This window comes from Euprymna scolopes, chromosome 13 (assembly GCF_053919585.1).
Source record: "Euprymna scolopes isolate OS-2025 chromosome 13, ASM5391958v1, whole genome shotgun sequence".
NCBI lineage: Eukaryota > Metazoa > Mollusca > Cephalopoda > Sepiida > Sepiolidae > Euprymna > Euprymna scolopes.
This window is the reverse complement of record NC_136494.1, coordinates 45,921,099-45,936,249: the sequence shown is the minus strand read 5'-3', so window position 1 is coordinate 45,936,249 and position 15,151 is coordinate 45,921,099. Positions and strand designations below refer to the sequence as shown.

The 15,151-nt window shown below is 35.5% G+C and overlaps 1 protein-coding gene across 6 annotated transcripts in view; it reads right to left on the bottom strand.

Annotated features, from left to right (window-relative positions):
* LOC145292005 (prominin-1-like) overlaps positions 1 to 15,151 on the bottom strand; it is a gene marked incomplete at its 5' end in the record, with an annotated part of 563,543 nt that overhangs the window by 546,855 nt on the left and 1,537 nt on the right. For all 6 annotated transcript variants that reach the window (XM_080137986.1, XM_080137989.1, XM_080137988.1 and 3 more), the window contains 1 exon segment: positions 8,730 to 8,938. In XM_080137986.1, coding sequence (XP_079994112.1) covers positions 8,730 to 8,938 — 209 coding nt within the window.

Sequence of the window (15,151 nt, the reverse complement as noted above, 5' to 3'; positions counted from 1 at the left end):
GAGTTCCACAGGCGTGCAGTTCTAAGAAAGAAGCTTTGTTCATGGAATCCACGTTTTGATTTAGGCACAGATATAGTCTTATTCTTTAATGTGGTTGTTTTACAATCCACAGAGGATAAAAAAGTGTTCAAAAAACAAATATATAACAAATGTTACCAAAGGCATGTTACTCTTCTACCCAACTGGATAAATTTTTGGTGTTCCAAATGTTTATTCTGTTCAAAAGACAAGCAGTGTCGAGCATTCATGAGAACAAGAAAAAATGGTTGCAATGTCTCTTGAAGTCTCGACAATGACTTAAAAATAAAAAAAATTATACAAAATAGTGGTAGAAATTCACCTGATAATTGTCACGGTAACTTAAAGCCGTTAAAGTGAAATTTAATTATCCTAATTAGTTTAATGAACTTGAAAACATAAGTGTAATCTGTACAAAATTTCCTTTCATTTCATATGCCATATTTTACTAACAAATTTCTTCGAATCGTGTCGCAGTGGCCATCTTAGATTTCCTGGTTGCCATCTTGGATTTTTCACGGTGTAATGATGACAAATGATAAAGTCCATCAGAATAATATTTCACATGATAAAGTTTTACCTCCCTTTTTTAAACTGTTTTTTATGATGTTTTTACTTAAAGTCATTAAAATGAAACTTAATTATGCTAATTAGTTTAATGTACTTGAAAACATAATTCTGATCTGTACAAAATTTCCTTTAATTTGATATGCTACAAGCCATATTTTGTTAATAATTTCTTTGAATCGTGATGGCCATTTTGGATTTCCTAATTGCCATCTTGGATTTTTCATGATGTGATAATAACAAATGATAATGTCCATCAAAATAATACTTCATATTATGATAAAGCCTTACTTAACATTTTTATTAGCTGTTTTTATGATTTTTCTACTTAAGGCTGTTAAAATGAAACTGAAATATGCTAATTAGTCCATAAGTTACCCAGTGAGATGTTCATAAATAAAGCCAATTGAACCTTCATGATACTATGATATATTCAAAATTTCATCATAATATCTTAAAAAGATCTGAAGATACAGCTTTTTAAAGATGGGATAGTCTGTAAATTATGCGAATTTCCTACCATTTTCAGTCACAAGTTTATATGCATTTGAAAACTTACGGCAAAATGTCCAGTGAACCACACATTTTTTGATATTTTGAATGGTCATAACTCCAGTTCTAATGGGCCGATTTAAAAAAAACTAAAATTATTTTTTTTATTTTTTATGCTCTTTTCAATGATTTGAGTTTATTTGATCTAAAGAAAAAAATGGTGTGGTATTGTTAATTTCATCAATAGTTAGGTTAGCACAGAAAATTATGTTACAACCCCAGCATCTGCATACATGCATGGCTCATGTAGGTTTTAGAAATGATTAAGGATTAGAATATGAAATAGAGCAAATAAGCAGTGGCTTCATTAGCAATCTTAGTGGAGTATCAGTAGCTAGTGAGTGGTAAACGTTGAGGGTTTCGTAAGTTTTTGCTACTTACCGACCAGACGCCTAGAATATTTATTAAATTCACCGATGCAGAATAGGAAAATATAGACATGAGCTTTGAGTATGGCCGACTATAACTATACAGTACCTGAAGGAGAAGGACAATGTTTGTGTGTATCTTGTCACGCGCGGTGGATTCAAGCTGAGACAATGACAATTCCCAATAGAAATAGATGGTAGAAATTACTGTGTAAGTGCAATTAACTCGTATTGTTTTGAGCCGAAAGAGTTTGCGTCATAAGGATGAGGACTCATCCGTATCGCACAAATGTCCTATATTATTGGGTTTAGACTTAATTAGGGAACATGAGACAGACAAGGAAATTTTAGATTTAAAGATGTGGACGAAGAACGGTAAATCTTCCAAAATGGAAAAAAAACGTTCATAGTGATGGACAAGATAGTGTATTACTTGTAGCAATCTGACAATCTGACTGATTAGGTTTTATGTACTATAGCATCTTAGAAAAAGAATGCAGTACCAGGATGGTGGACTGTATGCTGTGAATACTTGCATTACTCCCTTTAGCAACTTGGACCGCAGAATGCTACAGAATGTAATCTTCCAAGCGCCATCCAACCGGGCTTTCAGGTTCCTGGAGGAAAGCATAAGAAATATTCAGTCAGGAGCCAATGAGGATTTTCCACAGTAATTCCTGGGGGATGCAACTTTCGAGGCCCTCCTTAGAAACATAAAGAGTTTGCGGATATTAAGGAACGTCAGCAACTACTGAAGAGATACAAAGACTAAAGGTTGATGTCCAGCAGACCACAACGTGCGTTGTTACCAATTGTGGTCTACTTTTTCGTAGTGGAAGAATATCAATCATATACATGACAAGGCGTGAGGTGTGCGACAACAGAGATAAACGAACTCATCTCAATTCTGATGAGGATTTTTGCTTCGGTGATGAATGTAACAGAAAGGCCAGACAGGTTTCCTAACTAGAAGTCCTTACCCACAGATATTGGCTGTACAAAATGATAATTGACAAACTGAGGAAATATTTCCTGGATGTTCACTTGTTGGTGAACCGTCTTGATCTATAACTAAATTCATTGAGTGTTGAGCATTTGTCGATCTAAGGAAATTACTACATAGTAATAGTCCAGTCTACAGCACCAGTTCCAGAGAGTCTTGCAAATGTCGCTATTCTGGTGTAATCTGGCAGAAATTGAAAAGAACTGTCGAGTAATGGTACAAATCAATGCTAGATTCGCCATGGCAGTAAGGATCGATCAAAGATTTTGGATAGTGATGACAACAAAGGAAGTTTACTGTACGGGGATAAAGTTTGGAGAATGATTGTCGCGCAAGCCTTGATAGCCACTATTCAAATAGAGAAAGGGAGTGTCACTCATAGCAAACATATGATGATGGCTGCGCAGGTAAACGTCAACTCCAGATTTGAGGGAGTTGGGCAATTGCAACTGATGCCAATGAACATGACTATTCCAGCAGTGTAGTCTCCGATAATGACCAGGTTTCGAAACTTTTTGGTGGACACTATTCCCGATGAGTTGAGAAGTATGAAAGAGATCCCTATCCACACGTTATTAGATATTGTAAGATAGGCAGAGACGGGTTAGGGTTAGGAGAATGTTGGACCCCCAGTGTGGATCATAGTAGGTTGTATTGTGGGTAGTGCGGTTGTGCTGCCATGTACAAGTCTTATAGTAAGAAGATGGGTTGTCAGACGTTGGACGAGTGTGTATAGTTCAAAGGGAGAGACGAGATCAAAGAAGACCCCCCCCCACCCGGCAATACAGCATATGATAGGAAATTGTCATTCACACCACACATAAAGTACTTAAAAACAAAATGCCACAAGACAACACAACTGATGGAATGTATGGACAACACACTGACTGGGGTGCTAATAAAACTACATTACTAAAACTATACCAATTCTTAATTATATCCAAACTTGACTATGGATGCTATGGAGCAGCCAGAAAATCATATATGAAAGAATTAGATATGATACCCCAAGGATTTAGATTAGCCTTTGGAGTTTTCAGAACCTCTCCAGTGGAAAGCCTATATATAGAGGCTAACGAACCTCTACTGACACTAAAACAACAAAAAACTAGCTTGCTTATAAGCTTATAAGGATGAACTAAGAAGATCTGGTCCTCAAGAGGGCTATAGCACCTGCCATCCCATAAAATCCCTTAGAAAAAGAATATTCCTTTTTGGGGTTTGTTCCATGCGTGACACTTTGGAAGATAATTTCAGCTAACCATTTCAACTAGTATGTAAAGCCTTCAGAATGAGTTATGAAAGAAAAAAAATTATGAAAAAGACATGAATTTTTGTTTTATTAACTCGAGCACAAGAATCATGGAATGTCATCTACCAATGTTAATTTTTAAAATATGATATGGTTACCATCAAATGGTTTTCACCATGCACTGGGTGTTTCCCATATTCAAACATTTAACAAAAGGAAAAAAAACAAACTTAATCTTGAAAAAAATAATAAAACTGTAATGACTCGAGTTAATAAGATGGTAACTAAACGAAAATATATGTAAAGGATTGAAATTTGTACAGAGAATGCAGTTTACGAGGGGGGGAAAGAAAAACCAGTTTTTTAAGCAAAAATGTACAAAATAAAATATGTATCCAGGAAAAAAGTAAATGAAAAAAAATATGTGCATGTTATAGTGAAAGGGGAAATGACTCATGGAATGCATTTTGCATTGATTTTAAATGTTGGACAATGTTTGTTGTTGGTTATTTTGTATTATAATTGTGTTCTGTTGATTTGTGAAAAAAAAACAAAAACATTTTTAATTGACAAAGGAACAATGGATTCGTAAAATGTATTTTATACTGATTTTGATTATTGAAGTTTCATTATTGTATTTATCCTTGTATAATACTTGTTATTCTGTTTGAATTGCAAAAAAACACAATGAGTACTCAGAGCACCGAGACAGAGAAAAAAATGTGAATATTTTTTTTTTGAAAATGGAGAGGATGTTGCGTGTTGAGACTATGCACACACACACACACACACACACACACACACACACACACACACACCAATCGGTGGCCAAAACGCACTGAGCGACGGAGGTGAAGCTGTCAAAACTGATGTTGCCACAGGTGAATATATTAAAATTCAAGGACGTTTAAAGCCTGTGTGAACCCTGAGCTAGTTTTTGTTGTTTTAGCGTCAGTGGGGGTTCGTTAGCCTCTATATATAGGCTTTCCGCTGGAGAGGTTCTGAAAACTCCAAAGGCTAATCTAAATCCTTGGTGGTGTATCATATCTATTTCTTTCAAATATGATTTTCTGGCTGCTCCATATAGGTAGCATCCATAGTCAAGTTTGGATATAATTAAGGATTGGTATAGTTTTAGTAATGCAGTTTTATTAGCACCCCAGTTAGTGTGTACCAACACTTATCAGTTGTGTTGTCTTGTGATATTTTGTTTTTAAGTATTTTATGTGTGGCATGAAAGTTAATTTCCTATCATATATGATGCCCAAGTAGTTGTGTTGGTCAACAATTGGGATATTATTGTTATCCAGTTTTAAGGCGGGGGTTGTAATGGAACTTTCGTAGCTTACAAAAATGTATGAATTTTGTTTTCTCTTCTGAAAATTTGAATCCATTTTCTATGGCCCATTTATTTATCTTATTCAGGCAGAGTTGGAGTTTGCGTTCTGCTGTTGGAAAATATTTTGATCACCAATATATGAGTAGATCATCTACGTATAAAGCATGATTAATTCCTGGGTCTATGTTTTTTATGATATTATTTTTATGTTGCAAAGGGTGACGGATAAGATGCTTTCTTGGGGACATCCAGTTTTGTTCTTTTGGGCTAGAAAGTATGTTGTCCAGCTGTACTTGGAAGAGTCTATTATTTAAAAAGTTTTTTCTTGCTTCTCCTGGACACGTAATTCAAACATGTATGAACTCAGTCTCAGCTGTTCTGGGGTCTTGCTTGTCAGACAAAACGTCTCAAAATGTTCCTTGACACAGATTGCAGATACACTTTTATTCACAAAATTGTTCTCAATATCAGGTGATGTAGCTGCGGTTATGATCTCATCCTGGCTGAGGATGGTATTAACAATGGAGAGGATTTTTTCCTCTAATTTGAGGTTCTTGTTTTCTAGTATAATTTGAAAGTGATCACTTCCACATGCGTCGTCATTTGTTTACCAGCTAGTGTCCATGTATATAGTTGAATCACGTAATATTAGGTCTACTGCTGATAGTGCTCCTGTTGCTAGATAGAGGTAAATGTTCTTTGTTATTGAGTAAACAACTGGTTCTGGTTGAGTATTTTTTCAATGATTTGGCCTCTTTTGTTTTTTTTGTTTTTTGTTTTTTTTAACTGTCTCATAGTTCATTATGACTATTGAAGTTTCCCATCGATGAGCAAAGATTTATTGTGTAGTGTTATGATCATTGCAATAGTTTACATGTTTGTTTTTAAGCTTACTGTGCTGTGTGGAATATTTTTATTTGTGAGTTTGTTTTGTTTATGTAGTTGTATATTGAGTAATGTTTTGTATTAATTCTGTCATTTTGTTTTAAGTGTGTTTATTATTACAGGACAAAAGGGTTTTAATGAGGAGTATCATTTCTTCAATATTAATTTTTAGACCTCATAAATTCAATTGTAGTATTTTATTAGCCAGGGTTTATATTTCCTTTTATTGTTTTAGAATTGTTGATGTAACTGTCAACTGCCATGGTTTCAGTGTCTATTGTTGTTTTAGTTCTTGATTTTGATCGTGATTGTGATGTTGAGAGGCTTTAGTTCTTGCTTTGTTTGATACTCTTTTTTATTGATTTTTTCTTGGACCGGTGATTCTTTGTTTCCAAGTTAGTAGAGGTTCTATTTTTGTTTGATGTTATTGTTTTTTGTTTTGATTTATTTGAACTTTGTTTTGGTTTATTTCAGGGTAGGTGTTCACATTTCTGGTATCTGTGATTGTAGGTTTTATTTCAGTTATGACTTTTTGCCAATCATTTAGACCTAGGTTCATTAATATTTCAACGATTATATAAGATTTATCATTTTTTCTGTGATTTCTTTTTCTTTTTTTTTTGGTAATTTGTGCATAACTTTTGTCCCCCATATATCTATCTACAATTTTCCTTGCATAGGCTGAGTGGTTCTCTCCACAGTTTGCACATTTGCATTTATACATTCATTTGTATTGTGGTCAGGTTTTTTTTTTTAGTACATTTGCCACACACTAGTTGGTTGTAACATACATCCTCATGACGTTCAAATTTTTGGCATCTAAGGGGGTTTGGTATAAATAATTCTACCTTTTCAATTGAATAACTAATTATTTCTTTTGGGGCTTTTGGCGTGTTAAAAGTTATTATGTCAGTGTTTGTTAGTATAGTGTTTCCATTCTTTTTTATGGGGGAAAACCCATTCACCTTCATAAGACAGAGATGCAAGAATGGTATACTTGTATTTAAAGGGGTCTACAAGCATTTGTTCTTTCTTCCATTATGACATGATCGACTTGAGGGAGCAATTTGCTCCCCATTAGGAAGGTTGAGACCCCCCCCTGGGACCTAAGAAAGACCAGGTAAAAATATGCTAAGATAGTTTAATTGAATCCAGAACGACAGCAGATATCAAAAATACTTAAATTAGAAGATATATATTTTGTTTTATTGTCAAAGTCAGATATCTGTTTTATTGTTTGAAAAGTCAGATATATATTTTGTTGTTTTAAAAAATCCAATAACAGGAAATGTCAGAATAATATAGAAACGAGATTGTACTTGTTGGCCTGGAGAACACCTTCAGACTATGGCTTTCTGAATGACAGAGATTGACCCCAGAGGTCATGTGAACGGATGCCATTTTTGGTCCCAGATTACAAAACTGGTAATATTGGTGAAGTGCACACATGCAAATGTATCTGGGGTTTCCCCAGAAATGTGGCTGGTTTTGATTGGTTGAATGGACCACCGCACCCCAACCCGTATCTAAATATAAAAACAAGCACCTAGTTTTTTTTTTAACAGATTGGAGAGAGATTTGTGCCAACCTCAAGAGGAACCAGCTCCAGAGCCTGACCCCCCCCTCCTCTCCATCCGCCTAGAGAGATTTATGAATTTAAAATGTTTAAGAACTGAACATGTATATATATGTAAAAAGACTAATTTTTTGTGAAATTTTTAATAGATAGAATCCTGATTTCGTTTGTCTTCTTTCTTTCTGGCCTATGCGATTTTCGCAGTTTGCTTTCAGCGGAATCTGACACGGCGGCATTTAATATTCATGTGGAGAGCTCCCGGCAGACTAGACATCACGAGCCACAGTTTCCAAAGACGATCAGAGGTCAGTTGCTTGACCTCAGCATGGGAGTCAGGTCACACCTTGTTTCACTACCCAAGAAAATAGCAAGAACAGCCAGGGGAGGACAATAATATGATCCTAGAACCACCACTTTCTAATTCAGTAGTTTGGAGAACTTTCTTTTCTTTTTTTTGATACTTGTGTTTATGTGGATGCTGATTTTGTTTTCTGAATTAGGACCAGCCGATTGATCAGATCAGGCCTCTCCAACCACCCTTCTAACTCAGGTAAGAGCCAAAGTGATGTGTTGTAAAGCCAGGTCCTCTTTGTACCCAGATTAGGGTTTGCTCAACCACCAAGATCCCATCCCAAAATATCACAAGTCCCCACTCTTGGCCAACATGTGGCCCCATCGAGGGACTTTTACTTTCTGTAGAGGAACAGTCAGCATATTTCTGACCCTACTGACTGGGTTAGTAAAGGAGGGGAAAAAAGAAAAAGAGGTAAGAATAGGGAAACCTTTGCTCTTACTCTTTAACACTGCTTGAAAAATGTTCCCTAAAATGTAATAAAGGACTATATACATTCTGGATACAAAAGTATTACTTGATCATTGGTGATGAAAAAGATCAAAAGTCGTGGAAACAGAAGATCCAAAGAAGATGCTGATCAAAAGAAGCAATAGCAGTCTTCATCCTTAAAGTCAGATCCTACTATACAATAAATTCCCACTTTTTTTAAACAGTTTATTGACATTGAATACAATAAGTCAATGAGTAAAACAAGTAGCTATTATTAGTATGCTGAAAACAAGTAGCTATTATTAGTATGCTGAAAACAAGTACAACAAACTGAATTATTCAGTTTGTTGTACTTGTTTTAAAAGTAGAAAATATAAACACTTACAAAATAAAGGTATTGAAAAATACCAAAAATGATACATAGCATCTTCTCTTGTATCTTGCGTTCTTGGGGTCATGCTTGTGATGTTTCCCTCCACATTTGTTGCAGCAGGTACGGCAGCAACACAAGCAGCAGCCAACAATAGGCATGACAACAATAAAAACAATACCAATGACAATACATACAGCATAGCCTATAAAGTATAAAGTTATCTGAAATGAAGAAAAGAAAAATAATTTTAACAAAGGTTAAAAATAAACAGTGTAGTTGATTTATTATGGTTATAAGTTCTTAGAGGTGAGTGGAGTTGCTTGATTGATTTAATAGACAGACAACCCATTTTGAAAACTGTTTTATATGTGGTAATATTTTGGCACCTCTAGTTGCCCAATAAATCTAGATCGTTTATATTTTAATAAAATTTCTTTTGTTTAGTAACAAGATGAAAAGTACATTTTTTCAAACTTTTGAAGAGAGTTCTGTTCACCTTATATATCCATTTTACAAAATATTTACAACTGTTCATTTACTGAAAAATTTTAATATAGAAATTTTTGATAATCACGGTTTCAAATTTGTTCTGCTAAATACTGCTTGATCTATATTATAAAACACGTACATGGTGAATAGAATAATCCTCTTCAGAAGTTTGAAAATAAAAAAAATTGTTATAACCAAAACATTTTTTTTTTCAAAATTACAAAAAAATCAGTATACTGCAGTCCCCAAATATGTTTATGTTCTACTGATGTACATTTTTTTCTGTAAGTGTGTCCAGCTAAAACATCAAAACTAGAATATAGAAATGTATTGTCCTACCAATTGTCTGCATTAAATCTAAGCTCAAGAGACCTCTGATGTTCCTTAACATTGCAAAATGTACTGATATTCTTTTTCAGAAAGAATGCGTCCAATATATCGAATTGGTAAATCAGTGGCATAGCAAGTACCAATACACACAAACGATAAAACGCTTTGGATAATCACAAATCTCAGTGGGGGAGGGGTTTTCTAAAATCAGCATATTTTAAAAACCAAAGCACTTTAAGTCCTCAAAATACCACCGTTTTTTTTGGAAATGGATATCCTTTCAAATGAATTAACAAATAATAATGTACATTATATATTTTAAATGTTTTAAGCAAATAAAGTGATAAAAATGTTATCATAAAACAGCGTTTTTGGTAAGATTTTATAATACCCCCCACCCCACCCAATTTGTAAATGGTCGTACTGCATTTGTGTTAAGAATTTTTTCAGGAAATTTGGAAATTAACTAGAAGAGATGTCACTTTTTATAGATTTGGGTATCCAAAACTTTTTTGACAACTCTTTTTTGTTGTGTTACAAAAAAAACATGACAAGTATTAAAAATTTTGAAAAAAACATTTTTTTCAGACACCTACTGTTAAATAAATCCATCTTTTTATTATTTTTATCTGTTAAAAGAAAAGTTGTAACCTGCTTTCTCTTTATTGTTTTTGGCCGTTTGGGGGCATTTTTGACCTCTTGAGCCCCTGGGAATGCTGAATCCCAAGTTAAATGGATAATGATGCAGTTTCAGGCTTTAACACATGTATATTTGAATTGACCACCTTGAAAACTGACTATATAGTCAGACATATCAAGTTTTTGTTGAGAAATATGAAAAAAAGAGCCATAAAAATGGACAGTTTAGCACTAAAAGTTTCCGGGGATGCGAACCAGAATTTTGCCAGGGTCACCCACACTGATTAAGAACAATGGGCTCCACATTTTGACCAAGTTTCAGAAAAATCTAATTGATGAATAAAAAGTTAGGGGGCAAAACATGTCATTTTTGGCCATTTTTAGCCATTTTTTTTTTTTTACCTATTTTGAGTCCCTGGGACGCAACGCGAATTTTCGGTAAAATTTTTTTTTTTTTATTGTGCACATCTCTTTAATGAAATACAATTTGTGGCAAAATTTCAGGAAAACCTAATGCATGGTTATCTGGCAATCATCTAGACTAACAGACAGATGCGACTGAAAACATAGATCTCTCTCCGATAAATTGGGGGACCAAAAATTGTTTCAGTCATGAAGGATTTCTACACTGACAGAGGACAGGAAAGGCAAAGTGTAGCATCAGAATACTACACTAATCTTGGCCCAAAGTCCAGGTAGAGATATAAAAAATGTCTTAAACTGGAAAGTTTAACGAAATCATATGTTAATTGAAAATAAAAACCAAATTTATTCAAAATTTATGAATGATTTGTCAGCTTTACCAAAAAGTGTTTTTTGATATTTAAATAGGTGGGCAAAAAATACTTAATAGTTTTCCAAACGTCACATTTTCTGTTAGTGACATCACTTGTTTTAAATAAAATTTATTTTTGTCTGTTTGTTGCAATTTTTGTAAAGTTTCACACTCCTTATTTATATAAGTTCACATATTTAAAATTAATTTGATGTTCAAAATCTAAGGCATAATATTTTCAAAAGCCAATAATTATGAACCACTAACCGTAAATATAGTTACCAAATGCCCTCTTAAAAAAATAAAATAAAACTCCCTTAATCCTACCTCTAACCCTAGATATGAGTGGAAAGCCTCCTCCTAAAACCTTTAGCTCTAAAATAATGCTAAGTCTAAGTAGTAAGCTTCTCACCAAACAAAATTCCTCGGTAAGCTACATATAAATATCTAAAAAAAAAACAAAAAAAAAAAAAACAACGCATCCTTCCTTAAAGAAAAGTGCACGATTTATCTCCCATAAAAAAATAAATTGGTCAACTGTCCTAAAGCTAAAATGGTCCCGAAATTGTGAATTTTACATTAAATTTATGTGAAACCAACCTCCACTCTAAATTCTAAAATTGTTTTTGTTTTGTTTCTTCATGATGTTCACACATAATTTCCCTTAGCTCTATCATTAACCCAAAGTCAGAGTGGCAACTTCCCCACCCTCATAATATCAGAAAAACTCTTAAAACCACACAATCGTCTTTAGAAAAAAAAAGAAGCACGCATGATTTATCTCCTAGAGAAAACAAAAAATGGTTAACCGCCCCAAAATGCTAGAATGGCTCAAAATGGGGAATCATTTTAAATTAAATTCTAAAATAATACTTGTTTATCTTTCATTAAAGTTTTTCAAGGTGTTCACACAAAGGTAAAATCACATATTTTGGAGAGGTGGTCAGATGGAAAGGGGGGTTAAAAGAAGGTATTAATCTACAATAATACCAAAGAAATATTGCAATATATTAATTTTTAAACAATCCTAGATTTAAACACCTATAACGAATATAAAATAAGCTATCCCGTTCCCCGAAAATGTTCGATAAAATTTCTATAGTCTCTTTAAAAGAAATATCTTCGGGTTTCCTTGGGAGTATAAAATTGGTATACTTGGTATTTTCATGGGAACCCAGTTTTTGCAACAGTAAAATAATTTTTTCTTTATCCAATCAGGCCTGACATCGCTTGGAAAAAATATTTTCATATCTACGATAAAATGCTGGAAACATTAAGCCATTAGTTGGTTCATATAAAAATTCTATCAGGGAATTTGCAATTCCTTCCGGAATGAACCGACAATCCTTTTTTTCTTCGTTTCATTATTGTTTTTAATACTTCATTTTGTTTTAACTGTTCTTTTTGTAAAAATTCCATCTATCTTTGTTGGGCCGCCAGTGCTAATTTTATAGTTTTTGTAAACTCGGCTAATTGTTCCATGTTGAAGAATTTTTTCTTTTTTTTTTTTTTTTTTTAAAAACAGTAATATAACAAAAGGTTAACAGTACCTGCACAAAGCATTAAATAAATTAACTGAATAGTTTTTTTTTTTAAACCACAAACAAAAAAAAACATTCTTTAGTAGACAAGGTTTTTGGAGGGGGCTACACACATGAAATTGACACCTTCTTTTTTGCCATATTTTTTTTCTGATGATGAAACAAAAGAAATTTGAAATGGACAACTTTCTTCCATTCTGAGAAAAATTGTTCTTTTCAATGCTTTGTGAAATGTCAATTTCTCTCTTTTTTTTTTTATTTCAGTAGGATTGTAACAGACTGAATTTAAAAAAAAATAACTTACTTTTTGTGTGTGTCTTAGCTTTTTTTCTTTTTCAGTAGTTGAATTTTTCTGTGCAGTATTTTTTCTATTCGTTCTCCAATATCTTTTTGGTTTAAAGTTTCTTTTTTGTGAATTGAATCCTATCGCCATTTGTTATATCCTTACTTTAAATAAGAATACAGCAAGAAACACGGGGTTATGGGTGAAAGACAAAGAGGTTTATTTACAAGGGAATACAGGTAATATAAGAGTTACTTGACATTTTTTTTCTTATTCTCTTCCTGTCTTTTTTCCTTCTGCCTCAGTCATGTGAGAGGGTCAATATATCCATAGTTCATTTCATCTATGAAGGGATGTTAGGTTATTCCATTACATCAATTTTAATGAAAGTAAAATATAAATCTGGTTTGGTAAAAATGGATTTTAAACAACTAATTGAGAGAGATAAGTACAAATAACTTAGATTAAAAAAAGGCTGCTTTGGTAGGAAATGTTGTCATTTGGTCTATCTGGTATATTTAAGTGCTAGACCACCAAGTAAGTAATGGAAATTAAACCTAGGAAGATAATACAATTATGACCTTCACCTTCACCGAGGTGAACGATTTATATGACCTTCACCGAGGTGCGTGACTTGACACAAAAAAATAAACCGCCTCTTAATCACCTGCTAACGCACGCGTCACTGTAACGTCCAATGACAACAACAACAACAACCTTCTCACTCGACCTGCCTTTATACCACTATCTCAATCCCTTCTCTTGCGCATGTGCCTGTAGATTCCTGACAACCTCGAGACTTCCGCTTATAAAAACCCAAGTTTTGTTGTCGCGCATGCCTATACAAGGCACAAACACGAGGGCGTTTGTTGTGTTGGTAAGTACTACACTCCCCCCTGAACTGATGATCACATAGAGTGCACTCTGGGGGTGGCCTCTTAGGTCATTGGCTTCTGCGAAGGGTGGTATTTACACTCTTGGATTCAGGTTCTGGTTCTGGTTCTGCGTGGGGTTCTGGTTCTGATCCTGCCTGATCAGACGAACTACAACTACCACTCTCTTGCTCAGTGACCTCACTCATTAGCAGCTCATCATCTGATGATTCATCGCTCTCTGTAGTTGTGGGATGTACTTCACTAGCCGGGCGAAGATCGCGCACATGGCGTGGGGTTCCATCAACAAGGACAGACTGCTGGCTGACCACTCCAGATATTCGCCCTCGCTTGAACTTGGTGGTGCACCGGTTTCCAGGGGGTCTAACCCAAACAGACCCTTGGGTGGTCCCAGCTTGTTGGGGTAGGGGATCAGCCATCCATCCTGGATCCATGCCTCAAGTTCCTTCTCGTAATCATTACGGGCCTCGTCGGGTATTGAGTACTCTGCAATGCTATTCTTGAGTTCGGTTGGCGCCCTTCCTTCTGTCCACTTCCACGATGCAGTTCATGCTTTTTGGTGAGGGTCGTAGTCCACCTTAATATCAGGCCAATCAATGTGAACTGCAGCACACACTGGGGTTTCCAAAAATCGCACAGTCCCATCTCTTCCGATAACCACTCCCCCCAGTGCCTTAATAGCATCATATCCCAACAGTACATCGAATCCCAGCAAATCCCCTCGCATCACTAGCACATTAATGTTTGCGGCCACACCAGAGTCTGTGTGGACTTTGACAGTTCCGGCTCCACAGCAAGTTTGCGTATTGCCACCTATTGTGGTTACTTTGATGTTCTGCTTTGTCCAGTTTCGACACAACTTGGCACTCATGATGGTGTGTGAGCACCCGGAGTCGAAAAGAGCTGAACAAAGCACTTGGTCCATGTACACATTTATTGTCGGTTGCGCCTCAATTAAATCTTGTCCGGGGAACAGGGCGGCGCTGACGTCCTGCCCCCTGATGCATTTCCCGCACAATTTTGGGATAAATGTCCATAGCTACCACATTGGAAACAGCGCGGGCGCCCCCGCCCCTTGTTAGTACAATTTCTTGCGATATGGCCTCGCTGGCCACAGCAGAAACATCTCCCATTGGTCGTGGGTCTCAAACTGGGACTCTTTTCAGCATTAGTCTTGGCTGCCTGCGCCATCATTACAACCGGTTCCCTCAGGTCCTCCTCATCTCTGATAATGGCTCGAGCGCATTCTAACAAATGTTCCATGGGCGTTACAGATATGCTGGTGGAAGCCCTCAACAGTTGCTTAACATGGGTGGGAAGGCCGGCCACAAACGCATACGCCAGTGTTTGCTCTGACACTCCATTGCCAAATAGAACTGCAAGTTTCTTCAGCTCCGCGAAGAAGATGTCCACGGTTTCTCCTGGCATGAGCTTCCTAGTGGCAAATGTTTCGTAGGCCGTACAGGGATCCATGGCAAATGCCT